This window comes from Musa acuminata, chromosome BXJ1-10 (assembly GCF_036884655.1).
Source record: "Musa acuminata AAA Group cultivar baxijiao chromosome BXJ1-10, Cavendish_Baxijiao_AAA, whole genome shotgun sequence".
Classification (NCBI taxonomy): domain Eukaryota; kingdom Viridiplantae; phylum Streptophyta; class Magnoliopsida; order Zingiberales; family Musaceae; genus Musa; species Musa acuminata.
Genome location: NC_088336.1, coordinates 30522791 through 30550448, shown reverse-complemented (window position 1 = coordinate 30550448; position 27658 = coordinate 30522791). Strand labels below are relative to the sequence as shown.

Sequence of the window (27658 nt, the reverse complement as noted above, 5' to 3'; positions counted from 1 at the left end):
TTCTAGCTATAGTTAATATCGATTTTTTTAAAGTTAATAATGTATAAAAAATACTTCCTCATCTTTTACCATCATATTAAAATTATCAATAAAATTGAAATGACACGCATGCTTGTCCTTACCACATTAAGGACAACACGTCAGGCATAAATCGTGAGTGTCGTTCGGCGGATAAATAAGGAAAATAGTATAACTATATCGGCGCATATATGCAATTTGGGCAGCATGTGATGTGTCAGGTCCCCGAGGGGTTTGGGCGTCATTTCGGACACTCGCAAGTTGGCCTTCTCAAGTTGCACGCGATCAAACTCAAACGGCATCTCCGCCTCCTCGCGTTCTCCCCGACGGTCATGGCGGAGTCACACCTCCAGGAAGAAGAGCACCTCGACGTCCTCACAAGAACCGGAGAGAAGACCGGCGTCTCGAAACTCAGGCCCGTCCCCTTTCCCCTTCCCGCAGTAGATCGATCGGAGAGACTCTCGTAGTCGGTTTCGTTCATGAATTCTTACCCTAAAGATCGTCACCGGAGAACGGATCTTGAATTCAATGCAGGAGCCTGGTTCACCAGGACGGAGACTACCATCGCGCCGTCCACGTCTGGATCTACTCGGAGAGCACGCACGAGCTGCTCGTGCAGAAGCGCGCCGATTGCAAGGATTCCTGGCCTGGGCAGTGGGACATCTCCAGTGCCGGTCATATCTCGGCTGGAGATTCCTCGCTCCTTAGCGCTAGGTAGTTTTCTTTCTTTGTTTTTTGGGGTCTTGGAATTTGTGCGTGGATAATCTTTTTCAGAAAAGATTCCGCTTGTCTTGCTTCATCGGTGTCTACCGGATGCTATGTAGTTCGAAATATCAGGTTATAATGTTTTTTTTTTGCTTGGAAACCTTGTGGTGATGCTTTGAAGCCAGCGTGTGACTCTTTGGTTGGACTGGATGCATGATGCATATCATGTTTTTCAGCTTCGATCATGATCATTCAAGTTTTAGATTGCTTCTATAGTATCGAATTCAAGAGTTACCACCACCTAATATAATCCTGTTTAGATAATAAATTGAAACATGATTTTGATGTTTGGAGACTTTTAGGATTTTCAGCTTTGTAGTTTTCATTCTTGAACTGACTTTGTAGTTATTAATTCTCCTGCATCTCTTCTACTCTAAGACAATTTGGAGTTTCACTTGCTTAAATAGTAAAAAAAAGATTTATTCTAACCAACTACTAATTAATTTGAATGAATCCGCATAAACTTTAGTGTGGTTTTGATATATCCAACACTTTCCTGCCTATTACTGGCTCTAATGTCAAAAACAGAACAGCTACAGTGTTGTCAAAAGAATGTGCAATATTTCTGTTTTGAATTTCTTTATCTTAGAGGACATCTTGTAGATGTTTTGGTTTTGGAAAATGACTAAAGATTTGGAGTTGATTCCTGGTGTTTTAACTGCTGTATACCCATGAAAACATGGTAAAGAATTACTTTGGTTTTGGTGATAGTGCAAATACAAAAATTAATGATTGTTGAAGTTCAATGCAACAGGTATCTATTCCACTTGTTCTATCATATAAATACATGATTAGTTGCCTTATAATATCCACATCGTGGTTATGTGTTTGGAGAGTCTTGCACATGTAGTATCTTTCCATGCCATGTTGTGCCAACATACTAATTGTTGGCTTGTGCCACCCAGTATGGATCCATAGTTATGCTAGTGAAAGCTATAATTGTTCTCTTTATCGCACGTTGAGAATTTGCTGATGTCATATTCTAAATCATTAATTGAAAGAGTAAGATCTCTATTTGATGTTTAAACAATGGTCAACCAAGTTTTGGATGCCTGACATCCTTGGAAAAATTGCTTTATCTTTTAGTAGGTAGTTATCTTTATCCTTCTTTAGTATTTGTCTTCAAAATCATGCTGGAAAGTTAGATTATGACTTATATTGGCTTGTGGAGATGTACCATATGAGACATAGTATCAATATTTTTAATCATAAAGATTTTTGAAGACCACATTTGTACCAATAAGCCACTACACCTTTTGTAAATATCCGTGTCGTTTAATAGCCCCATACCTATCAATGAGCCCTAAAACATGAAACTTCTAAGAAGTTCTCAGATGTCAGTTATATTTTAAAGGTTATGAGAGTATATCTGATCTGAAAGATTCTTATACGCTGAAGCTGATAGAATGGTTTATATGCAAGGGTGTAGGATGTTATGAAATGTGGAAATTTTTTAAGAGAACTTATTAAAGAACACAAGTTGCAAAAAAGCTATGCACCTGACCTCTGTTTCCTCAACAAAATTTCTTTGTGATGATTAACATGACTTCTTTATTGTAGGCTTACATTGTTAAAAGCTTGTTCCTGCATTGACATCGATTTTTATGTGTGCTAACTTAAACACATTGTGTTTCAGGAGGGAACTCTATGAAGAGCTTGGCATAGACCTTCCAAAAGATGCATTCGAGTTGTTGTTTGTTTTTCTTCAGGAGTGGTTGGTAGAGTTATTTTTTTCTAGTGCTAATTCTGCCATTTATTATACTCTCTTTTTGAACCAAATTATTCTGACAAAGAATAATTTTCTTAGTGGCCCTTCAATTGCTTAATATACGCCTTCTGCAATTTCATATTTCTACTAAGTGAATATGTGCAAAAATTTTCAAGGCACTAATAAAATTTTATGGGTCAACAAGCAGAGATAACTACCCAAAATTTATGTTGCAGGGACGAGGATCTTAAGACTTTTGTCTCATTTTTCAAAAACAGATAGAACCGAATTTTATTATAGACGTAAACACTGGAATGGAGAATGGTACTGAAAATTTTTTAGGCAATTTAGACATGGAATAGGTGACTATCACATTCACTATCTAAGTGGGAGTCAGTTCAGTGTAGAGGAGTCAAGAGAGGGGGCGTAAGAACAACGAAGACCTGTTGAGAATAGCAGGTGAGAACGCTATACCAATTTTTGAGGATCATGTATGTCACCAGGAAATGATCGATACATGTGGTTCTGAGTTTCATTCTCATCATAGTGTATTTAGGAAATCAAACATAATAAAATGGCAGAGATCCTAATCATGCAAGAAAAAAGCAGAAGGCACTTGTACCTCCCATTTCAGACAATTTCTTTTTGAAACAATATACTGTTCTTTGGTTTCACTTAATGTGCAAGGAATGCCAGAATGATCATACTCGTGTAACTTTGACCATATTAGCATAACTAAACTCATCCACTATGAGATTTCATAAAGTGCTATCTTCACATTCAAATTGTGTTAGATTCCTTCAGATTGTGATTTTATTCTGCCCTAGCCTGTTATATTATTTGTTCAGACTTCAAGTTCTTTATTTCTTGAGAGTTCATAATCCTCTCAGACATGCTATTTTATTGGTCATTGTCCCTTTTCTCAACAATGCCTAATAGGTAATTCTTCGAGTGTTCTTAGTCCTGACCTGTTGTGCACATTTCATTTTATAAAGAATTGCCTCTTACTCAACCTTGTTTTGCTAATATAGATTTGATTTCTTGTCCGATGACTTGTCTTAACTATTTGACCTGTTTGTGGCTAGTGATTGTTTTCTCAACTAACTCTCTTGTACTTGTTCTGGAAGTTTCTCTTTTCGTCTATTTTCTTTCTTCCTTATATTGATGGGAATTTGCTCTGGTCACATGTTGCACTCTTAACATCTTTTCTTGAAAGAGTGATATATTGATTGTAAGCTGCAAATGAGAAGTTAGAAAATTTCAAGAACATTGTTTTACTATTCGCCAAGTAATCTATTTCCAGAATACAACGGAATTTTTTGACGTCTGCAGCTTTCTTGTTTTTTGTTAATTATTTGATCTATGCATCTCTACAAGTTGGTCAAACGTAATAGTTGATCCTATTTTTAGTGAATGATCATGTTGCTGAAACAAGAAATGAAAAACATCTCGTTACATACTAAGATGTTATAAAGGTTTCATCTGATCTAGAAAGCCTGAAATCATGGTTTTTCTTATCGAAATATGATGGGTGCAACTCCAAGGAATAGCTTATGCTCAGATCATGATGAAGTACTTGAGCCATTTAGTTTTTATGAATTTCATTCGTTGATTACCAAAACGTCAGACACTTATCATCTTATATGATGCAGTGTTATAAATAATGGCAACTATATCAATAATGAGTTCAATGATGTGTACCTTGTGACAACTTTGAGCCCTATTCCCATGGAGGCCTTCACTCTTCAGGTAAGTAATTCCTTGTGATTTTTCTGTCAGTATGCATTGGCTAAAAGTAAGCATTTAACTTTTATCTCCAATAATATCAATATCCGTGGAATGCCGAAATGGAATGTGCCCTTTATTACAATACAGGACATTCATATTTCAGGGAATTCAGCTTCAAACAGTAATAAAAACTTAAATCTTGTGATTAGAATATCATCTGCTTTGTGCTTTATGATATGTTCACATAGAGACATTGTTTTTACCTTTCTTCAAAGAATTACTTAAAGATTTCCTTTTGCATCAGCCCTGTTACCCATAATGGAGGCCCTTTCCTTTGTGCCTGGATGATTTGCATCTTGCTTTAGTTTTTAACTGATTAAACTTTCCAAGAAGGGCTTTATGAATTGAAGCATTACTTTCTCCCTTAAGTTAAAACTCGAACAATTCTTTTAGAGCTAATGCCTGGAATAGATAACTAGAAGCAGGTTGGACTCTACGGGGACTGGAATGTTGCACCATTGATTGCATTTACAGGTACTTGGTATGAATAAGATATGCACCCATCATTTTCTGGATTGTACACATATGGAATGGAAACATAACCTCTAAGAACTTTAGATTTCTTGAATGGGTAACTTAATTTCTTTATTATGAGGGAATTATGTCAGACATTGCCTTTTGGTCCTCTAATGATGACTTCTCTTCTCCAGAGGGGTGGTGCCTCAGACTAGCATAACTAAGTTAGAGAAGAAGATTTATTGATGACACAGCTGGGATGTACAGGGACCAAAGTCCCCTTGAAAGTTGGTTGGCCCTCCCATAAAAGGATTAGGCTTGACAAGACCCATATGGGAGTGGAGTTTCCTATTGCGGAATCCCCTTTCTAGTTGCTCTTGGTCTTGGTCTTCTCTTGCTTTGAATAGGGTGACAGAAGTCCTTTTCCCTTTGGGGGATGTATATTGTCTGGTACAGTGGTACTATAGTAGTTGGAGGGATTACTGAAACCAGTTCCAAACAGATTTTAAATCCCCATCAAACTACCGAGTATTGAACTGGACATTGATCAGGCTATTTATGTTGTAAATTCATTAATGACATTTTCTGTTCTGTGTCTCTTTTGTTGGTTTTCTATTACTTTTATGAATTTGTATACATATTCTAAGAGCAGCTATGCCGAATTATTTTCTGGATAGCTTGAAGTTAGACAATATTTGCAAGTGGATTTGTTATTGTCTATCATGTTAGCAACATAATAATAGTCTTTGGCTATACATGGATGGCTTTTCAATCAAGTTGTTGTTGGAGATCACATAAAAGTTTAAAGATCTTAAAGAAATACAGTGTAGAAAATGAGTAACCTCATTAATGAGATTTAACAAAAGAACTGGCGTTTTTTTGTTTGAAAAGTAAGCACTTTATTACTCAAATCAAAACTGAAAACTAGCATTTGTTTTGTGTTCATTGCATGTGTTTGTTTTCTCATATAGTAAAAGTAATGATGATTTGAATTTGTTCTAGCCGGTTAGCTACTTTGTCTTGTTGTAAGTTGTTAATGTGTTTCACCAATGCAGTACAAGAAGTGATCATGCAAAAAATCTATATGCCACTTCTTTTACATGAATCCTGCCTGGGAGGCTCCGTATATTTTCCTGTTATGAAACTTGTGTTTGGTAGTATGGTTATTGTGGTAAAAGTAATAACAAGTTTAATTTCTCTTAATTGCTTATGTATTTGTCTTTCTGTAAGTTGTAAGTTGCCAATGTGTTCCACAATGCAATACAAGAAGTTAACATATAAAAAATTGAAATGCCACTTCTTGCATGCACATAATTGCCTGGGAGGCTTGTAATATCTTTCTGTTGGAAACCAATGTTTTCTGTATGGTTATAGCACCAGTGATGGAACTCTCTTTATATGACTTGCCTACATTTTCTTCTGTGAGATCATAAGAACATAGCAATAAGAATAGTATTTGAGGAATCTTTTAACTGCATAAACTTTTCTGAAACGTTTCATGCTTTGATTTTAAATAAAATGTGCTGGGATATTACCTTTGGCTTCACTTTGTTGTTAGGAATCAGAAGTTTCTTCTGTCAAGTACATACATTGGAAAGACTATAAAAATGTTCTTGAAGAAGGAGATGAACAATATGTCCCGTATGATGTAACTGGTCAATATGGTCAACTATTTATCATCATCGAGCAAAGGTACTTTTGGCATATAGTGAAAATTTTCAGAATGATATAAGTTCTATAAATATTATATGTCATTCTTTCTTGTCTTTGATTTGTTTAAATTCAATGAGAGCAACCATTCTCTAGAACCTTCTTGTTGTTTATGGTACACTGGTTGGTTTACCTCATTCTTTATATTATGAATAAATAAGGAAAAAATTAGCAAAGATGTGTCGCCTGGTACAGGCGGTACGTACCAGTCTGCCAACTGATTGGCACGCGGACCACTTGCTACTGGGCAGTATTAGTTGGCAGACATGAGGAGGAGCTCGACGGCGAGGAAGATGAGGCTGCAACACTCGTTGGACGGAGAAGGGAGTTGGATGTGGCGGGACACGAAGAAGCGCTCCGTCGGGGGAATGCGATAGGGGGTGGGTCCTCACTCCATTGGGAGGAACAGGTAGGGGGCGGAGGGATCGTAGCCACTATGGTCGGGGAGGTCGTGGTCGACGACGAAGGAAGGGGTCTTGGCCCAGGTCAGAGTCCTGCTTCCCCTTCTCGCTCTTGTCGTCATCTTGGTCTTCTTCCTCACAGTCGCTGAGGGCGGCAACAGCGGGGAAGCGGGAGATGAGCTGGCCTTGGGTTGGATTCTCGCCAAATTCGACTGTTGCAGGAGCATTGCGGAGTGCCTCGCGGGTGATGAGTTCGAGTTGGGGACGGAGGCGTCCTTCCGCATCCTCGCTTGCTCCACCATCACCCCCTTTCCGTCTCTCGAAACCTTCTCACATTCCCTTTCTGTTTGTCGAAACCATCTTGAAATGTGAGATGGTTTCTTCTTAAAAGAATAGTGTACTACTCGGTATGCCTTGGCATACCGCTTAGTACGTCGTACCATACCATACCGAGCAAAGCTCGGTACATTGGTATGATTCGAAATTAAAAACCTTGGCGTGAATAACCATCGGAAACGTTTGGATTGAGTTTTGTTTTCCATTACATATGTTTGGAGCAACAGTGGCATATGCATAAGTAGCGTGGCTGATGTATTTGAAGGATGTACATTTTGGGCAACCAAAGCTGCACATGGTGCTTTCCACTTACCTTGAGTACTAATTGTATAAGAATTTACTTCTATTGCTTCATAGATAACCAGGCATATGCATCATGTTTCCTGTTTTGGTTTGCAGGTGCATCGGATGATAAAACTGTCACTGTATCATAAAATCATTTAAACTTTAATCAATTTTCACCATATCTGATATAAGAAATTTCAGTGCATCTAATAATATATTTTTAAAATAGTAGATAGGAATGCTGCAAACATATCCTTTTCTGGGTCTGCATTTGTAGGTTAGTCTTCCCTGGCACAATAATTTTAATGATAATTCTCCATAAACAAACTAATACATTACCAATGAAAATTCAGCTATTCATGAAATTTATGATTTTTTCCATAATTCATAATAATTTAATAAAACTGTTAGGATTACAATGCAAAATAAATTTTTTTAGCTCTAACAAAATCTCCTTTTTTATTTTTTTTCTGCTGCTTCTGCCTGTTTCCATAAATATATGGTTGTGTTTTCTGCTGATCAATCATCAATGTTTTGGATAGTTGTTGCATAAACTAGTAAGTTCACCAAGTTAGAAGGAGAATGCCAAAGAGTTACTGTGTCTAACCTGAGATATCTTACATGTTTCAGTCTTACAGACAAGAGATGGATTTTATAGTCATGTCTGCAGGGAAGAAATTTTTGTACTGGCTTTCCTTGTGGTTTCATGATCTGAAACATGTACCAGTTCATTTTGATACTGGTTCATGGTTCAACTGTTCTATTTTATTAATTGAAATTGTTTTTTTAATGTAAAATACATACCTTTCTCTCAGTCTACTGTATATTATGCTAAATTTTTCTAACCAATTGACTAAAGCAGTTATTTTTAGTGCAATAATCTTTCATTACTAATCAAGTTAATTGAAATGTGAATTAGTGCGAAGAAAGAAAACAAATAAAATTTTCATAAAAAAGTAAAGTTCACAATGAAATTTAGGAATATGTAGTCTTGACTTTATTTTGATTTATGAGTAGTCTTAAGTTATATTTTTATGTGCTATAGTCTATAAGTTTTCTACAATAAAAAAAAATTCCACCAATGCGGGGGTCTCCAGTCAAACACATCCATACTTCTTGTTACGGGAAGATGTCATTGACGTCTTGGTCAGCCCGACATGGTTTGGACTTGTGTGCGCAGGGTTGTATGAGGTGTCTCTGAGGTAGAAACGCCGAGCTCCTAAGGTGTTACTTGCACGAAGACCAAGGTTGGGAGAGGTTTCTCGACCCAATCTCTCCAACGCCTAAGTTAATAACCCGAAGTAGGTGAGTGTAGACGTGAGTGGTCAAAAGGTGATCTCCCCATTTCATTGTGTTGAAAATTAAGCTTTTATACCTGGTCGTAAGGGAATAGAATATTCCGTGAAATATTCAATGGGGAGGCAACCTCTAACCACCTCTAACAACCTCCCCTTGGTCTTTTATCCATGTGCGACAAGGGAGGGACAACCAACCTACAACCGCTTGTCTTGGACTCTTGTTTACGTGGGCAGACAGGTGGAGGGTAACCTTTGTCTTCTCCTTCTAACTTGGACACCACGCTGAAGTCACATGTCACATGATGATTGGTTGATGATGTTCTCTCTATCACCTCTAAATAATTTGTGTCTTATGTTGTTGTGGCTTATGTTTTATAATTTGTTAATTTGTCTTTTAATGCCTTATACTACCTTGTGTTTAATCATTTGGGATATAAATAGGCAATTTCATTACCCTTCATTTCTGAACTTGCTATGGATTTTTTATTTACAGTCTTTTGTGTATTTGCTACAGGTATAAAGAGAATATGGAGGCTCGTAGCCTAAACTTGCAAAAGAAGCTTAACCGATATGCTCCCATATACATGGAACCAAAGGTATACGAATAACTCAACTTTCTCATTAAGTAGAATGATTATTATTTGGAATTGAAGTTGAATATTGACATTTTAATGTGTGTCATTCTCCTGTAGGTTTATCTGATAAGATCAACAAAAAATGTACATATAGCATGTATTTATTAGGATCATTTATGTATAAAGAGGAACAGTAGACTTACTTTAGCTATAAATTGCACAAAAAATCTGGTTAATAAATTCATTGGTCCAAGTGTAAACCTGTAACAACCCTTAATGTTCCCATAGTTATTCCAACATTTGCGTGACACTTGTTTGTGCTAGTCCCTATCTGATTTTACCAAGTTATTCATGTAATAGTTTCTTCTCCCAGGAAATACAGACATGATAATTTTGTGTTTATGTAAGCTTACTTTAGTTGAATACTTGTATCCTGTGGGTATCCTGAAAATTCCTTTGAATTTTTTCTTTTCCTTTGTTACAGTTATCTGGGCTTTCAGATGCAGACAAGGAAGCTTTGTCTTATATACTAAGAGCAGCAATGGTTGTTGATGACATTTTCTACATACAGGTTATGCTTGCAGTTTATTTCTATAGAGTATATTTTGTGTTTAACTATTTTAATCTTTATTATTATTCTGGTGCATGCAGCTTGCATGTTCCAAAGTTCCAGATTATATGGTTGTGTTGAAGTTGTTGGAGCCTGGTTGCAGGTCTGGCATAGCAATCCAATGCTAAGAGATTGGTTGAAGGAGCGTTCTAATACTTCTAGCTTAGATCGGCTGAAATGGATGTATTACTCCATAAATAAGAGTCCGTGGTAATTTTCTGTGGGGTAACTATTGCCTTTTGTTTTTCATGATCTTGTTTAGCAAAATTATTTGTTATAGGAGGCAATTAATCCTATGTCTAAGTCAGCCAACCATTCTTTGCCTTTATGTATAACCTTGTTGTAGAGTTATACCACTAAGGGTTAACATTTTAAGTGCTATATGTATTTGTGCAACTTATGTTTGAACCGGATGATGGGTTGAAGAGGAGAGAAGTGAAATGGATCTAAGAGAAATAGGGATACATGGCCTGCTTGCTGAGTTATTCATTCTTGTACTTGTGGATAGACACCTTTGGGTGATGTGTAGACCTCAGATTAGTGGGAGTCTCGTGCATTAGGTATGCCCTTTGTGTTTTTCACTCCTTTGTGTGATGATATCTGAATCATTGAGTGTTCTACTTGGGTGGTGAACTTGTGATTTCTCCCCTTAAACCATTTCACTTCTTTCCTTTCCAAACCATCATTAGTTGCTTTTATATCTTGGGCTTCATGCTGAGGATTCTCTTGAACTACTTCAAAAAAAAAAGCAAATGAATGAAAAAAAAGGAGAAGAAACTGATTTCACTGCATCACAGAAAATTTACTTTCTCTCCATGTGATTATATTTTAAACTGAAGTTTCCTTGTTTTCCAAATGAAGGATAGTTATGTAAACAATGCTGATAGTGAATAACCAAAGCATGCCATTTGTACAACTGAGATGTTTTTTTTACCTTTTCAGATAGAAGTGTTCTATAGTTTTGTGGTTTTAGTTTCTGGCACATGAAATTAGTGATGAGATTGATACTGTAAAATTAATGTCCTAACTTTTGTGCCACATGAAACTGAAGTTTGTCGAGCAATAACAGGTCATCCCTTGATGAGAATGAGGCATTTCTAACAACAGCAGATTCTGCTGTAAAATTGCTTGCAAAATCTACGAAGCCTGTTTCAGGTTGGGAAGGAATTGAATATAGAGCTGCTTTTCCTATGATGAAGCCTCCTGGTGCAAATTTCTATCCTCCTGACATGGATAAAAAGGTACAAAACATAAATCAACCTTTTTATAAGCCATTCTAAATTTCTAATGATACTGCTGTTCGGTTGCAATTTAGTATATAGTTGCTGCCACATTGTTTTTATATGATTGAACCTGCAATGTTGTGATGATTTTTTATTTCTTGTGTTACTTGCCTTGATGGTAGTTTATAATTACTGGTTCACATGTACTTGGTGATCATATTAACAGAGTTATTTGGACATCATCATCATTCAAATGCTTATTGTTATTTCCATGAGAAAGCTCTTCTTCATAGTTCAACAAAATAAATATATAGCTTATTGATGGTTGGTGGTACTGCCAACTTTGAACCAACTGTAATACTGTGCAAGGGTGGGTGGTTATTCACATTCTTTGTTCAAGAAAGTGTAATATGCACTTTGATCTTATCATATGAGATTAGGTTTATGCCTTTCTTTTCCTTGCTCATACTCTCCAATAAAGAACTGTTTGGTTACTTTATTAGTTAAGGGGTAGGCATGTTTAGTTATAAAATGGTTGAAATTATTACTTTTTCTCATCCCGAAATTGAAAATAAACAGTCTGTCAAATGTTTTCATCTTCCCTCTTCTTTTTGTCTCATTCTTTATTTCTCTCTCTCCTTCCTATTATCTGCAATGTCTCTTCCTGTTCACCCATCCACTCTCTCTTCCATTCCAATCAAAGAGAAGCTTGCTAACAACTGGCCTCCCACCTGATAGATCAATGTGTTTTGGATCTTTAAGCACAGGTGCAAACTACATCGCCTTCCATATCTACCCGAACTGCAACAACATCACCAAGAGATATGATACTCGAATGACAATCAGCTCACCAACCTCTTACATGTCTTTCATTTTCATTTTAAAATGATGCTGCTGCCACCCATTAGTTTATAGGGGGTGTAAAAAGCAACAAAACTGTAACAAGAATGTTAAATATTACTCTCTAGATTGGGCTTCCATATACTGTGTAGTTTATTGAACCTGTAATATTGGGATAGCCGATTCTTTTGTTACATTATTCCACTAGTAGTGGCTATGTTCAGATTCATTAAGTGACTCAAACCATTCTCTTTGAATTATCTATTTGTAGTTTAAGAAGCTGCAATACGTACAAATGGAATGGCCAATTAATTATTGATAATTTGATACCTGATTTAATTGTTCATGTAATTTAAGCACCATACTTTGTAAGGTTGATTTCTGCTGCTTCTGCTGATGTTGTCATGTCATCTTTAGGAATTTGAGCTGTGGAAAGGCAGCCTAAATGCAAGTGAACAAGAAGCTGCAACAGGATTTTTCAGTGTCATCAGAAGGCATGTTGATACTCTATCCTCTACGGTGTCTCATTTGATGGATCATAGTGGCTCTGGGCAACATTTCAATTTAGATTGTTTGACTATAGTTCCATTCTCCCAAGAGTACAAAGCGCTTCTTGTAAAAGCAGCTGATCTTCTTTTTCGTGCATCAGAACTGTCTGACTCTTCTAGGTAATCTGCTTCTTACACCTGGAGTCTTGTTCCCTTATTTGTTTTAATCAACTTCTTGAATGGTCTATTCTGACTGCTGCAACATATTTGTTTGTTTCTTTGGAAAGCTTGAAAAAGTTGCTGGAAACTAAAGGAAACGCCTTTCTGTCAAATGACTACTATGAATCTGACATAGCCTGGATGGAGTTGGTTAGTGTGTTGCCCCTTTATACTTGTGAATGTATAATTTTTTTCTACAAAATTGCATTTGTTGTTAATCATTTATGATTATTTTAGTTAATTAAGTTATATTGATGACTCAGTTTTTCTGTGTTAGAACACTTGTCTGCATTTTTCAGATCTGTGCTCAAACTAGCTTGCAGACTAGTGTGTCTTGCATAGTAGTTTTGTAATGTTTAGACCATTGTTTTGGGCTTCAACTAGTTCAGACCACAGGTTTTTAATGTTTACAGAAATGTTTTCGTTGATCTGCTTGTTTGGTTTCTAATAGTTTGATTTTGCGTGCATAAGGATTTTTTTGGTAAAAATCTCAGATGATGGGGTGTCTAAAGATGCTGTGGGGTATTGTTTGGGGAAGTCACCTGAGGACTTTAGGTCTGCATCGTTATGCTGAGGACTTTAGCATTTCAAAACTGGCTAATATAAGTAATAGGCTGTCTTTCTTTGCCTTCTGTGGTTTGTTTTCCAAATTTCCAATTTTTTAATTTCCCATTTAATGTTGAAACTGCCATTGTTGAGAGCTTTCCTCGAGTATTGGTTGGTTTTGTATGTTCCTCATAATAAATGGAATTGTTCTGTAACTTTACTTATACTGCACATTGATGTGAGTGCAAAGTGTTCTTTGAGCATGCTGAGGGCAGGCTAGCATGGTTGATGTGGCTGTCCTTGTTACTGACTGTTGCCAGTGCCATCTGTGCATATTAGGCCAGTTAATAAATGTATATGGGGGTTATATATGTTCCTATCCAACTGACTGTTTGAAAGGGCAATTTGAAAAGTGATAAAGTATATGCTTTTCATATTTAAGATGATATCTTTCTTTGGATATGCACTTCTACTTTTAGTGACTTTGGTCCTCATATATCTTCTTGTATGATCTTCTAAATTACTGAAATTACTTTAAATATCTTAATTTCTTTTTTCAATTCTTGTACTTTACGATCTTCTTCTTGATACTTTTATATTCATACTTTAAATACCTTGACTGCAGGACTCCAAGCTGGATGTGACCATTGGTCCTTACGAGACATATGAAGACACACTTTTTGGGTACAAGGTAAATAAAGAGTGACAATTGAGCCACTTAGTGTTTTCCTATAATGGACATCCATATAAAAATAGCACTATCTTAAAATTCCCTTTTTTTCATTGCAATATGTGGTCCCTGATTGTTCTCTTAAACAAAACAAATTATCGTATCCAATCTATATGCACATGATTTATGACAACTTTGAGCAACCTTTTACTGGTAGCTACTTTTGCATTTGTCTTCTTGAGTATTTGTAGATCTTGCATTGCCACATAAAAAAGTCCTTTCTAACTTCAACCATTGTAAGATATCTCAGAAGTCTGCATCTTATTTCTTGCAACATTTCATAAGCTTAGTACAGAAGTTGCTCAAATAGTGCTTTTGTTTTTCCCTTTCTCATTGGACTTTTCTCATGCAGTCTATGGTGAACTTTTTGACTTCGAAAGTTGCCTAATGTTTATAATGTTCCTAAAATCATGAATATTTGATGTTTCTCCTAGTTGGCCTAACGACAAATATGCTTTCACCAATGTTTCCACTTTCCACTCATCCCATCATCTCATATTCAGTTCCTTCGAGTTTGCTGCATGTAGGTTACCATGGATTGTACATCATACCCATGCACTTTTGTGGTCCTTGCAGGTGAATACTTCATGCGTTTGAAGCTTCCACATACACAGTTTATCATTTTTAAATTGAAGGATGTAAATTTATGGTTTAATTGAAAGGGACAAAGTGAACATGATTGGAAAAGTTGACTTCCAGATATCAATCACCAGCAATCAAATTAACTGATTTTTCTAGTTGATTCATTCCATCTAGCAAGTATAGCTTTACAACTCTTCTTTGCCTAGGTTATAATTTATATTTCATGAGTTCTTAATTTTCATTTTTAATCTGATATATATATATATATATATATATATATATATATATATATATATATATATATATATATATATATATATATATATATATATATATATATTGTTGTGGATGAAGAGTCAATACAATGGTCTGAACTGATTGATCAGGCTGATTCAGATTGAAGATTCCAGTATCATGTCAAAGCTGAAACATAATATTTTGACCCTTGAGAATGAATGTACCAAAGATTGTCATGTAATAGCACTGGGACATGCTGGTGTAATTTATCTTGTCTTTACTTAGTTGGCACATTTAGACATTGAGGAGGTGCTATAGTTGGGAATGTTTGAGGTTGAGGTGGGTGAATTATTACTTGTGACTGGGACAGTTCAGTTGGGAACTGTTAGGTTATTTAAAAGTAAACACGAAATATAAAAAGAGGATTTAAAGGTACCTGTGCAAACATTTTGCTTCTATTCTCATGAATGTGCATGTGGAGCCTGACCTGTGTTTAAGTGTGTAGGGTTAAGATAAATTATTCTTAATTTTTCCTAATAACCTCACATATCTGTCTCAATATTTTCATCTTAGATAGCTACACAAACCTTTTTGTATACATTATTATTATTTTAACTGCCCAACACTTGTATGAATAAGGATGACCAATCAATATACCTCTTCTTTTGTTTAAAACTAATTATGTGAAGAGATTACTATGAATAAGGACTTTTGAGGATACTGTTTTATTTGTACAGTTTTTATTTTTCATTTGTTTAATCATTTGAACTCAATAGACAAATACGAAGTCCTGACTATGGTTTGTGTTCATCATTTTTATCTATAACTGTGCTGATGCTTACAAGTTTCATGAATATTATGAAGGCAACATTTGAGGCATTTGTGGGAATACGAGATGACATAGCAACATCTCAAGTCAAACTTTTCGGAGATCATCTTCAGGTACTTCTGGCTAATTAAAATATCAATTATGTAGAAACTTGTTATAACATCCTCAATATTGACCAGGACTTGGAACAAAATCTTCCAATGGACAGTATGTATAAATCAAAAGATGTAGTTGCAGCTCCAATCCGTGTAATTCAACTTGTCTACAATGCTGGGGTGAGTTGTGACTTGTTTGTACTAATTATCTTAGGTCTCTGGAACTAGCCATCCAGTATTTTCTTCTTTTAACAGGTCACATCTATTTGATTAATTTAGCAGTCACAAGAATGATATTCTTCTAAACAAATCAATTTCTTCAAACTTACACAGTTTCTTGAACATGTGTGGGGTATTTCTTGCAGGAGTTTGTTGCATATTTTGACCTGTGTTATTTCTGGAACTTTTCTTAAAAGTTACTGATTTTCTTTTGTTGAAATAAAATCAATGTTAACAATGTCTTGTCTTGTATTGTACTGTGGATCATCCTACATGTTGGTGTCTTTATAATTCGTATCATGTTACTTGTTTGGCACCTTAACCATCCTAAAACTTCATATTTGCAGTTTCATCCTCTTAGTGTTTACAAATGTAGGAATTATAGCATCTATAGTCTATTTTGCAGTTGGTACTTACTGTGTAATATATAATTAATCATGACTTGCTTGAAAGAATTTGAAATTGTCAACTCTTGGAGGATATCATAATCATATAAAGCCATGCCTATGCATTTGATTAGGTGCCCCTTGCATATTAGTCTCCATCTTAATCATAAACATCTGATGGATACATCATAAATTAGTGTTAGAAGGCTCAAATGAAGATTTTACAGGTTCTATGATGGCTGTAAATCTGATATCTGTCTTTGTAGCTAGTACATGGTTCAAGGCAAAGTCAGTGAAGCACTAATTATACTTTGGTTGTCTTTGTTCCATTATATTCTTTGTTGGGGTAAAACACTGTTTGTTGATATCCATAAGATTTATTTGATTGAAACTGAATATATCCAATAAACATGGGCTGGTCGCCTATCCGTGCTCATTTCCCAATTTTGTAATCCAGATTATGAATGCAGATATGAGTTCAGTTCTATGCATCTCTGGATATCTGAATAATCAAATGTATCTTGAATTGTTAAATTTATTTATATTAATCTAAGATGTTATTTGTTTATTTTGAGTTATGTTCTCTTTTTCTGAGTCTTCCTTTTCTTTTTCATATTTTGTTGAAGTCCTCTCTTGAAAAAATATAATTGGTAGTTTTAAATAATTGCTTATTTGTGGGTGATACATCTGATTCATGTTATGCTCACATCTTCATATACATTAAATCTTATTCAAAGTCATACCCATCGTAGTATACCATATTAAATAATTAGTATTGATTTAATATTTGTATTAAATGCTTATTCTCTAATCAAAGGCTTAGAAGGATATGGTTTTTCTTATGTCAAATCTGGTTTACCCCTAGTTGCTTGGTCTATGCCGTTGAACATAGCAATATTTAGTCTGGGAAGTGTTGCTCATATTGGACAAAAGTTCTTGAGACAACAGAAAATCGGTACCCATCACTCTAGGTATCGGTATTGAGACATAATGAGGCTTAAACTTGACTGATCGGTCCAGTTTTGAAAAGATTAGCTCTACCATCACCTAAAATTTGTCCGGTGCTTGTGCCAATCTTGAAGCTGTTCCTGCTCCTGCTGGACCTCTTTTGGTCCTAGTGCCTTGCTGTTTCTCAATGCTGGAGAGACAGAAGGAAGAGGCCTCCGAAGGAGAGAAAAACATGTGATGTGTACATATGCATATTTCGGAACTTGATTGGAATTCCTAGAATTGTGCTACATATATTTCATTCATGTGGTGTCTGATTTGATCATGTAATTTGGTTTTGTATAGTGGAAAGGTGCATGAACAATTACCCATATCCATGCTGCTTCTCCAGGGCATGATAGATGGAATAAAGTAGCTTAGTAATGTACTTACTGGATTTGGTTCTGCTTATAGTTTTTAATACCATTCTTTGTCATCTCAAGTAGATATTTAGGATATCTATAATTTACTTGTTTAGCAGTGGTTATATTTGAATTTATGTAAATTTTCAGGATGTGAAAGGTCCCCAAACTGTTGCTTTTAATTTGCCAAATGATGAGCGCATAGTGAATGAACGTGGAACATCTATGGTCTTGCTGAAGAATGTATCAGAGGCCAAGTATGTCTGTCTTGTCCATTAGCTACTTGAGATTCAAATATTTGCTGTTAATCACTTCATACAAAATTTTTTGGCTACTTATTAACACTTGGTAAATCTGTCAGATTTAAGCACATTCTACAGCCCATAGCTGATGTGTGCATCAAAGAGGATCAGAAGGAATTTATCGATTTTGAGTCCTTTTATACACACACAATTTGCCACGAGTGCTGCCATGGAATTGGGCCACACACCATTATTCTCCCAAATGGTGTTCAGTCAACAGTTAGATTAGTATGTACTATTGCAGAATTCTCTTGTTCAGATGTCATTACATAATGGAACTCGAAGTTATCAAATTGTTATCATGTAGTCTATTAGGAGGGAAATTTCATTTAACAAATAATTTCCCTAGCAACATTGTGAAAAATTATGGATGTGCAGAAGGTTACATGGTCCAAAAAACATAACAACAGTAAGACAAACATTGTTTGTTGGTTACTATTCCTATTATTTCTCATGTTACACAAAACTACTGTTCAAATTTAAGAATTTGTTTGTATGTGCTTTGTTTCGCTTTGTTTCAGGCTTTTAGGTGCGTCGCATTCGTTGAGATAAAAAACAAATGTCTAGCTGTTTGCTTTTGCATTATTATACTACCGGGTTCAATCTAACATGCAAAGACCATCTTGTACATAATACACCCACAAGCTCCATTATTTTTCCATTAATTTATGATGTTAAAATTAATTCTAAGAAACATAAAGCAGAAAGCATATGACGACACAAAGTTGTTGATTCCCTGATGTTCTGTACTTAATGTTCTCTAAGTGATTATACATATGTTCTGTACTTAATGTTCTTTTAGTGATTATACATTGTAATTTCTTTCTTAGGTTATGTAAAAAGGTGCATCTTTTTCATTAATGAAACAAATTTATTTTTATATGACCTTCAATATATGCATTGTTTTATCTTTTGTTGAACTTCATGTACTTTGTTCATATCTCGAATGAGATAGGCTGCTTTGTCTGATCTGACATATCTCCTGGTTTCATGATTAAGGAACTTCAAGAACTTCACTCAGCCTTGGAGGAAGCGAAAGCAGATATTGTTGGACTTTGGGCACTGAAGTTCCTTGTCGATCAGGTCAGTTACTATCATCTATGTGGGTATCTTGCCATTCCATGTTTCCTTTCCAATTTATACTTTACAAGTTTACAATTTACATTACTAAATGATATTTAAGCTGTTTTCAGTTATTTGTTGTGGTCTCTTAACATGTCAAGGACCAACCAAAAGTGAACATTTTGCTCTCCTGGTGGGTGATGTATCTAATGCTAATCAATGATTTGTAGAACTTCTATTTATTGTTCCCATCACTCTAAGCTAAGGTTCATAATTTTGTACTGTATCAACATTTCGAGCTTTGCTTGATATTGATACGGTACGGTACGAGCATACCGAGCTGTATGCCAAGGTGTACCGCTTGATATATATATAATATAATATAAAATTATAAAAATTTATATAAAATATATAAAAAAATAAAAATAAAAAGGAGGCATATGCTGCCTCGGCGACGTTGCCTTCTTTTCTTCTCCTCGTCGCATCAGATGAGGAGAAGATGTTGTCTTCTCCTCATCTGCAGCGTTCGACAAAGACGTCGAAGGCTGTGGACATCTCCGGCCTTCGACGAAGAACGCGATGAAGGCCGCAAGCGTCTTAGACCTTCAGCGAAGAACGCGACAAAGAAGAAGTCGAGCCGCCGCCTCTTTGTTACCTCCTGGATTGGGATCGTTGAGGGAGGGCAACGCCGAATTGGGAAGCGTTGAGGTTCTCTCGATTCTCCCTCTTTTCCCTTGACGCTTCTTCTTCCCTTGTTGCAGCCAGGTCGCAGCCAGGCTAATACCGCCCGGTAGCAAGTGGTCCACGTACCGATCTATTGGCGGACTGGTATGTACCACCCGTATCATTTGAAATTAAAATCTTGCTCTAAGCAAGATCTAAATATGGTGTTTGAAGGTCCATTAATTTTTTTCTTTAGCTTGTATGGTTAGTATTTATCGGCTACTCAGATGGAAAGTACTTTTGCTGACAAAAAAAACATTATCATGAATTTAGTCATATCTTAACCCATAAAGAGGTACTCTTCATCTCTAAAATTCTCAATGTTTAGCTTTTCTTTGTTTTTTGTGGTTCCTTTCAACATTTGCACACCTTTGAAGGACTAGTTTTTAGAGAAAAAAAAATGTAAAGTTGATAAGTTTTGATATGTTGTGATCATGGCTGGTCCAGAACACTCATTAGATAAATATAATTTGAACTGAGGTTTAACTCAAAACTGACCTTGCTGGGAATCGCGGTCATTTTTATAACTTGGATAGTGGAGCTTGTTTTGCTCATTAATTCTCATTTATAATGTCACGGTAATATAATTTGAACCATATAGGGGTCATTTTTATAATCATAATTCTACCTGGAGGACATGGAAACATCGACAGTTCTTATTTCATCATACAATACTTTTTTAAAAAGTCTCCTTTTTATTATACATCTTCAGCCTTATGTAGTGTCTGATTGTACATTTCTTAGTATCCATTACATGTGATCCAAATGATCTCAGTGGACTCGATTTTATAAACAAGAATATCCATAGTTATTTGATAACCTGGAGTGAAATTGATATCCTACATCCACTTTCTTTAATGAGGTAAAGAATCTCAAATTTCACATTTCTTTGTTTTTTACCATCAATGTGTCGATCCACTGTCATTGATTGGAAGAAACCTCTGAATATATGCTCAAAATCCATTTTCTCTTGATATGTTATGACAGTTTTTTTCCTTTAATGTGCATGGTTGATAGGTGAAGCTGATCAAGGAAAAGTTCACTGAAATTTGCAAAAAATGAATTGCCAGATGAATTTTTACAAAGAATATAAGCAAAATAATCTATATACAAGAGTTATCAGATCCCGAGATCATGTATCTAAAACATAATTCGTAGTTGATCCTGCAACCTCAATTATGTCAAACATAATTGAGGACTATGATAAGGCTAATCAAGAGCACCTTTTCTTCAGCACTCCAGATCTTTTCATGTAAATAATTAAGAACAAGTTGGAGCTGGAAATAATGTCTAAGACTGAACAAATATTTTGATTTTTCCAGCATGTATGACATAGATCTTCAGCTAATGCATAAATATTTTGGCTGTAATGAATAAGCTTTGTAAATTATGGTGACTAGAAGATGATACATTGATTAACTAAATGCTATGGTTGGAGATCTTTGGCTGTTCTAGCTTTACAGTTTGTGGAAGCCACTACAAGATGAGATTATAATGCTTTTTTATCAAGGTTTGCAATATAGTTGCGTTTATGGACTCCCTTCAATTTTGTCAGGAACTACTTCCAAAAAGTTTTTTGAAGTCAATGTATGTATCTTTTTTGGCGGGTTGCTTCCGATCAATACGCTTTGGACTAGAAGAGGCACATGGGTATGATTCTTTTCTTTTGAAAGAAGTGTCAATTTACTTCTTCTGTTAGAATTAACATAAACTAAAAAGTGATTGACATTGGAGGCCAGGAAAGGGCAAGCTTTGCAATTTAATTGGTTACACGAAAATGGAGCCTTTCTCATGCATGCAAATGGAACATTTTCTGTTGATTTTATGAAGGTACCAACCTGTGGCTCCTTTCCTCTACCTATATTTCTGCAATTAGAGAGTTGGAATTTCACATGAATGATTTTTTTCTTGTAGGTTGAAGGAGCTGTTGAAAACCTTAGCAGGGAGATCCTGACAATTCAAGCAAAAGGTGACAAACCTGCTGCTATGTCACTTCTTCAACGCTATGCGAAAATGACACAACCACTTCATATTGCTTTAGAAAAGCTAGAAAGAGTCCAGGTATGGATTTTTCTCGCTGCTTAGTTTTCATGCATTTTCAGCATTAAAAAAGGTGTATTGAGTCTCACAGGATTTTCTGGAACCTCCTCCTCAACAAGGAGTCCCTATTGTTGCTCTCATTAACACAATAAAAGATGCTCGTATTTGTCTCATAGAACTTCAGTTTTTGATATACATAATATGTTGACAATTAAAATAATCTCTACGACTGTCTTGCTCACTCCTGAAGTATATTCTTTCTTGCATTCTTTTTATTCCCAAGGTGATAAAACCCTAGAGCTTTATCTAAGAAAATAAATATGGATTTGATCGCTTCGAGGGGATCAACCTCCAAATTGGCCAAAGGCTTTGAGTTGTATTTGATTGCTTGAGAAGAATAGCCAAAGGCATTACATATTTATAGCAAGGTTCGCCGTACCGTACCGTACCGGCGTTTCGACCCGGGCTCGGTACCGGTATGGTACGGTATACCGCTCGGTCCAGGTGTACCGAGCGGTACACTCAGGTGTACCGAGCACTGTAGCAGTGCTACAGTGCTACAGTGCACTGCTACAGTGCTCGGTACGGGCGGACCGGTACAGGGCGGTCCGCGTACCGCTAGCCTGTCGGACCGGTACGTACCGCCCGTACCGGGCGGTACAGTCGGGTACGGCAAACCTTGATTTATAGGGTTATTTAATCCCTAGTCAACTAGGACTAGGAGTCCTAAAAAATAAAAATAGTAATTCCTAATTTGCTATATCAAAGGAATCCTAACAAACTCCTACCATAACTAGGAAAAACTAAATAGAAAAAATAAATATTAATATCAAATCCCTAAAATTAAGAACTCCTAAAATTAAGGAATCCTAACATTTTTCACCTCTTCAAAACAGCCTTATCCTCAAGGCCGAGCAATAATAAATTCTGGAAACTTTTCTTCCAATCCTTTGTAAGACTCCCAAGTGGTATCTTCAATTGATAAGTTGGCCTAGACAAGAACCTCGGTGATAGGATATCTATGACACATCATAACATGTTGATTAAGTATGGCTTAAGATAGGATTCGAACCTCACCAGTAGAAGAAATATCTGGCAAATGATATTACACCACATCATCATCACCTAACTTCTTTTTAAGGCAAGAAACATGAAAAACTAGATGTATCTTAGAGCTTGTTGGCAAGTCCAAGCGATAAGCAACTGGGCCAATGTGTTCCAACACCTTATAAGGCCTAAAGAATCAAGGAGAGTGCTTCATAGAAGTCCGAACCATTATAGAAGTTTGCTTGTAAGACTTAAGTCGAAAAAAAACTCAATCATCCACTGCAAATTCTCGCTCACTACGATGCTTATCAGCTTGTTGCTTCATTCTAGCTTGTAAGATGCGAGATTATCTCTTACAAGTTGAATAATCTTATCCCTATCTTGGGACACTGTGTGCTCAAGGCCTGTCATGTCCATACTGTCATTGTTGATCCATATGAATGGTGCAACTTTCCTTGGGATCCAATCATCCTTTTCTGCTAACATCCATGGGATGCATATGCTTTCATTAGTTAGGAAGCACCAAACTATCCCGAATTGCAGCCTTAACCTGATCGCCAAAAAGCAAAGCAATATGGCTGCTGGTTATTTTTCAATCCCCAACTGATGAGTCCAAATTCCAATCTAATTCCAGCATTGTTGTGAAGTCAAACCACAATTGATCAAAAGGTGGCGGCTTAATATGTAAGTGCAATGTCCCACGAAGTGAAGCAACTCGTATTGCCAAAGAAAGTGGTACCTGTGAAACTTGATCAGCGAGAGAATGTAGGATAGCCTTCCATCTAGACACATAACCTGAAGTCCAACTGGTGCTCTTTGAGTTTCTAAGGCCATGTGCTTTATCCACATCATTTCTGTTATCCATTCTAACAGCTGAATTTCTTGAGGATTTCAACTAGTTTCCATAATGCTCAATGCCATCAAGAAAATTAGAATTCACCTCACCAGCAGAATTTGATTCTAAACTTGTTTTTATTATGTCTTTTTTGCAATTCAGGTTCACGGACTTCAAGTCTTGTCTCTATGTCCAATATTATACCACCAGAGTATTCAATATCAACTTCCATAGACTACACTATATTCAAGTCCATAGGGAAAACTCTCATTCTATGAACATAAGGTGGAAGGTTACCAAGATCTAAGCCAGTACATGTGATTTCACCAATATAACTTGGTGTCCTCATATTTGACAATGTCCTCTGGATGCATGCTTTTATGGGATTATTGATCTCACTATCTTTTTTCACATAAAAAAATAGCCTTGAAAACAACAGATTCCAACAAAGCGTACCCTCATCACTGACAAACTTTTCATTAGCAGTTTCATCAGGAATGGCAGAAAGCATACTTTTGTTACCAAAATAAGTAGAAGTTGGTGGTACAGGTTGTGCCATATCTTGCGTGGAATTACCTGAGGATTTGTCTTCGAATGAGCTTTCTATGAATCCATCACTTGAAGATACAAAATTTGATGAACATGACTTCTCAACAATCTTCCTTTCACCATAGCCTAGCCTGATGATGAAAATGATGCTTGTCTACTTCCCAAACCACTCTTTGAAGCCTTCTTTGCAGGTTTTTTTAAAAAAAAAGGTGAATTCTTAAAGCTCCATTAATCCTACTTGTTCTGTTTGTAGTCTCAGTAAAAACTGTTGATGACTTCAGAAAAGAAGGATATTTAGTATTTAAGGATGATAGATAGTCTTGGAAGTCTTCGCTCAACTGGGAGAACCAATTCCATTTTTCCTTATCAGGGCAGGATGCAAGACAGAGTGCTTTGCACCAGGATTCCTTCTCCCAAGAAGTGTCAAAGTATAAGTAACATGTTTTACTCCCCTTATAAATCTTTGATTCCTTGCTTTCCAGTTTAATGGGATACCTTTTAGCCCACTTTCGTGAAGATAAATTTGATGCAGAAATAGCAACCACCGTACAACCGACAAGTTGTATAATCAGGGTCAGTCAAGATTAACGAGTGATCTTTAATTTTAGCATATTTTCTAACAAGAATAACCTTTACCTCGAATTTATCACAATGTTCAATGCGATAAACCAATCGCTTAGCAACCTTGCTATCCATACAATTGTGGGTGCTACCAGTATCAATCAAAACAGTAACAGATTGATGTTTCAAAAGCCCTTCAACTTTCACAGTTTGAGGGTTAGAATAACCAGCTAATGCTATCAATACCTTTATGATCAGAGTCTACAGTTTCAATTTTTGGTTCCTCCTCAATTGGTTCAATCATCAAAAGTTTTCTTTGCTCGTATCAATGCTCCTGACTCCATTTTTCATCACAATGCCAGTACAAACACTTTGTTGATCGTTTTTTTAGTTCCTCTTCGGCCAGTCTTCTAGCATTAGGATCCTAATTAGGAATGGTTGGAGTAGTTGACTTACTAGTCACCTGTTTATTATCAATTTTCCATGTTAATTTTTTCTTCATGCAATCGTGCAAAAGAAATTATAGCTGTCATAGTGTGAGGTTGACGAGCCTTAACTTCATAACGAATGTCTGAATTAAGACCTTCAATGAATGTTTCCACCAATTGTCTTTGAAATCAATCTTTAGCCTGATTTGATAGTCGTTCAAATCGACTTTGATACTCTAACACAGTAGAAGTCTGGCGAATCTCGGTATGCTACCCATCAACATTCTCATATTCAGATGGCCCAAAACGAACAAGAAGCCCTTTCTTGAACTGCTCGTATGAGGGAATTCCGTGACAAGTTTTATACCAATCATACCATTGAATAGCATCATTGTCTATTTGAAGCTATTTCCACTTTAGAATCTTTTGGAGTTCTATGAAAGTAAAAAAATTTCTTTACTTTAGAAATCCAACTAGTCGGATTTCTATCTTCCCATCTAGGAAATTCTACTTTGATGCAAGGATAGCCATTATCATGCTCTTAGTGATCTCTTCTATGAATTCAAATCGGTCAGGTTGTTTACTTGTAGAACTCGAACTTCCATCTTGTTAAATTTTCTAAAACTCTCAAGCAAACTTTTTTTGAAATCATTAAGAGTTTCATGTAGCCTGTTCTTAATTTTTTACTTCCAAGGCTTCAAATTGGGCTTTCATAGAATTGTTATTAGTCATTGCGTATGATTGTAGATATGTAATTCCTATGTTTTGTTTTTTATTTCGGGTCAAGGGCATGAACCCTGCTTACTTGGTGTTGAGGTGAAGTCATTGTTAGTAGCGTGGGCGTCAGGGCCTATGGCAGCGTTGGAGAGAAGACCGAGGGAATGCCGAGGACACACCGTAAGAACTTTAGAAACGTCGAGGAACGCCGCTTTGATACCAGATGAGAAAACCCTAGGGCTTTATCTAAGAAAATAGATAGAGATTTGATCGCTCTGAGGGGATCAACCTCCAAGTTGGCCAAAGGCTTTGAGTTGTATTTGATTGCTTAAGAAGAATAGCCAAAGATATTACATATTTATAGAGTTATTTAATCCTTAGTCAACTAAGACTAGGAGTCCTAAAACATAAAAATAATAATTTCTAATTTACTATATCAAAAGAATCCTAACAAACTCCTACCATAACTAGGGAAAACTAAATAGAAAAAATAAAGATTAATATCAAATCCCTAAATTAAGGACTCCTAAAATTAAGGAATCCTAACACAAGGCACATGCAGAAAGTTGTCAGCCTACTGTATTATGCTAATAAAATAATACTTTGATATAGAAGATACAATAGAATTTACAAAAGGTTTACTGTGACAGCTGAAGGTGGAGACAACACCCCTCCCCAGTCATCGGAATGTTATTTTCTAATATTTCTCTATTCAAAACAACATATAAAGCATCATATCTTGGCCCTTTTTTTAGATGGGGTAATCTTGATCAATCCCTTTTAAGTAAAATTTCATGTTAAACATGGCCAGATAAAAAGAAAAAGAAAACTGTCAGGTGCCAGTAATCCATCACATAATTCACACAGTTGTCCGCTGATTGATATTTGTTCACATACTAATTGTTTTTCATAAATCACATGTATATGAAACGTTGTAATGCAACATAACATTTTACTGATCATCTAAAGGGACATTAACTAGTTGTATTGATAATGAACATTGGATTTCTTACATCACAATGTCATATTGGACAGGTAGAGGCTTTGATACAGCATTGTAAAAGAAAATATTGCATGTGCTTCTCCACAAATCACTGAAGAAATTTTTTTCTGTTGTCTGAGCTCTCTTATCACTGCATGTCTTGGAACCAAATGCTGTTGTCTCATGCAATTTTTTTTTTCAGGTACCTGTTGATATTGCTCCTATTTTCAGCGTGGCAGACAAATTCTTGGAGAAGATTCATTGACATGGTGACAAGTTTGCTAAAAGGCAGGCTTCATTCGATAAACCGGCACGTACTGATTTGAAAACTCATAAGCAGGTATGGAGGTAAATAATTATATGTTGTCAAACCTCCATCAAAGTTTTCTTAGTTACAAAGACAATGATTTTGCTGTCAAAAATCATTCCCAAGTCTTATGTAGGTCACTCACTTTATTCGAACTTTGACTCGCCAACATTCTGTATTACATATATGAAGAATAAAAACATACACGAAACATACGTTTCTTGAGCTTTCACCAGATTGACTTCCTAGTCAGGTACACCAGGGGTATGAAACTATATGATATATACTTAGTTTGCTGCATAGTTTTTCTTTGCATCAATGCTCCATATTTCTCTTCAGATACTGTGAACTTGCAAGGTTAAAGAGCAAAGACATAATTCTTTCTTCGTTGCTTATAAACATTTTTGGTTTT

The 27658-nt window shown here is 36.0% G+C and overlaps 1 protein-coding gene and 1 pseudogene across 1 annotated transcript; one reads left to right on the top strand and one right to left on the bottom strand.

The window, feature by feature from the left end:
* The first annotated feature begins 194 nt into the window (after positions 1-194).
* Positions 195-27478, top strand: LOC103969079 (nudix hydrolase 3). Its single transcript, XM_009382500.3, has 21 exons — positions 195-433; positions 553-732; positions 2420-2497; positions 4144-4240; positions 6294-6427; positions 9280-9361; positions 9825-9911; positions 10054-10160; positions 11020-11191; positions 12431-12681; positions 12789-12870; positions 13892-13957; positions 15680-15757; positions 15824-15919; positions 17844-17950; positions 18055-18223; positions 18995-19078; positions 21336-21430; positions 21520-21610; positions 21695-21841; positions 27142-27478. The coding sequence occupies exons 1-21, from the start codon at positions 210-212 to the stop codon at positions 27202-27204; spliced, it is 2490 nt and encodes an 829-aa protein (XP_009380775.2). The 5' UTR covers positions 195-209; the 3' UTR covers positions 27205-27478.
* Positions 23189-25160, bottom strand: LOC135595104 (uncharacterized; annotated as a pseudogene).
* Positions 27479-27658: the final 180 nt, after the last annotated feature.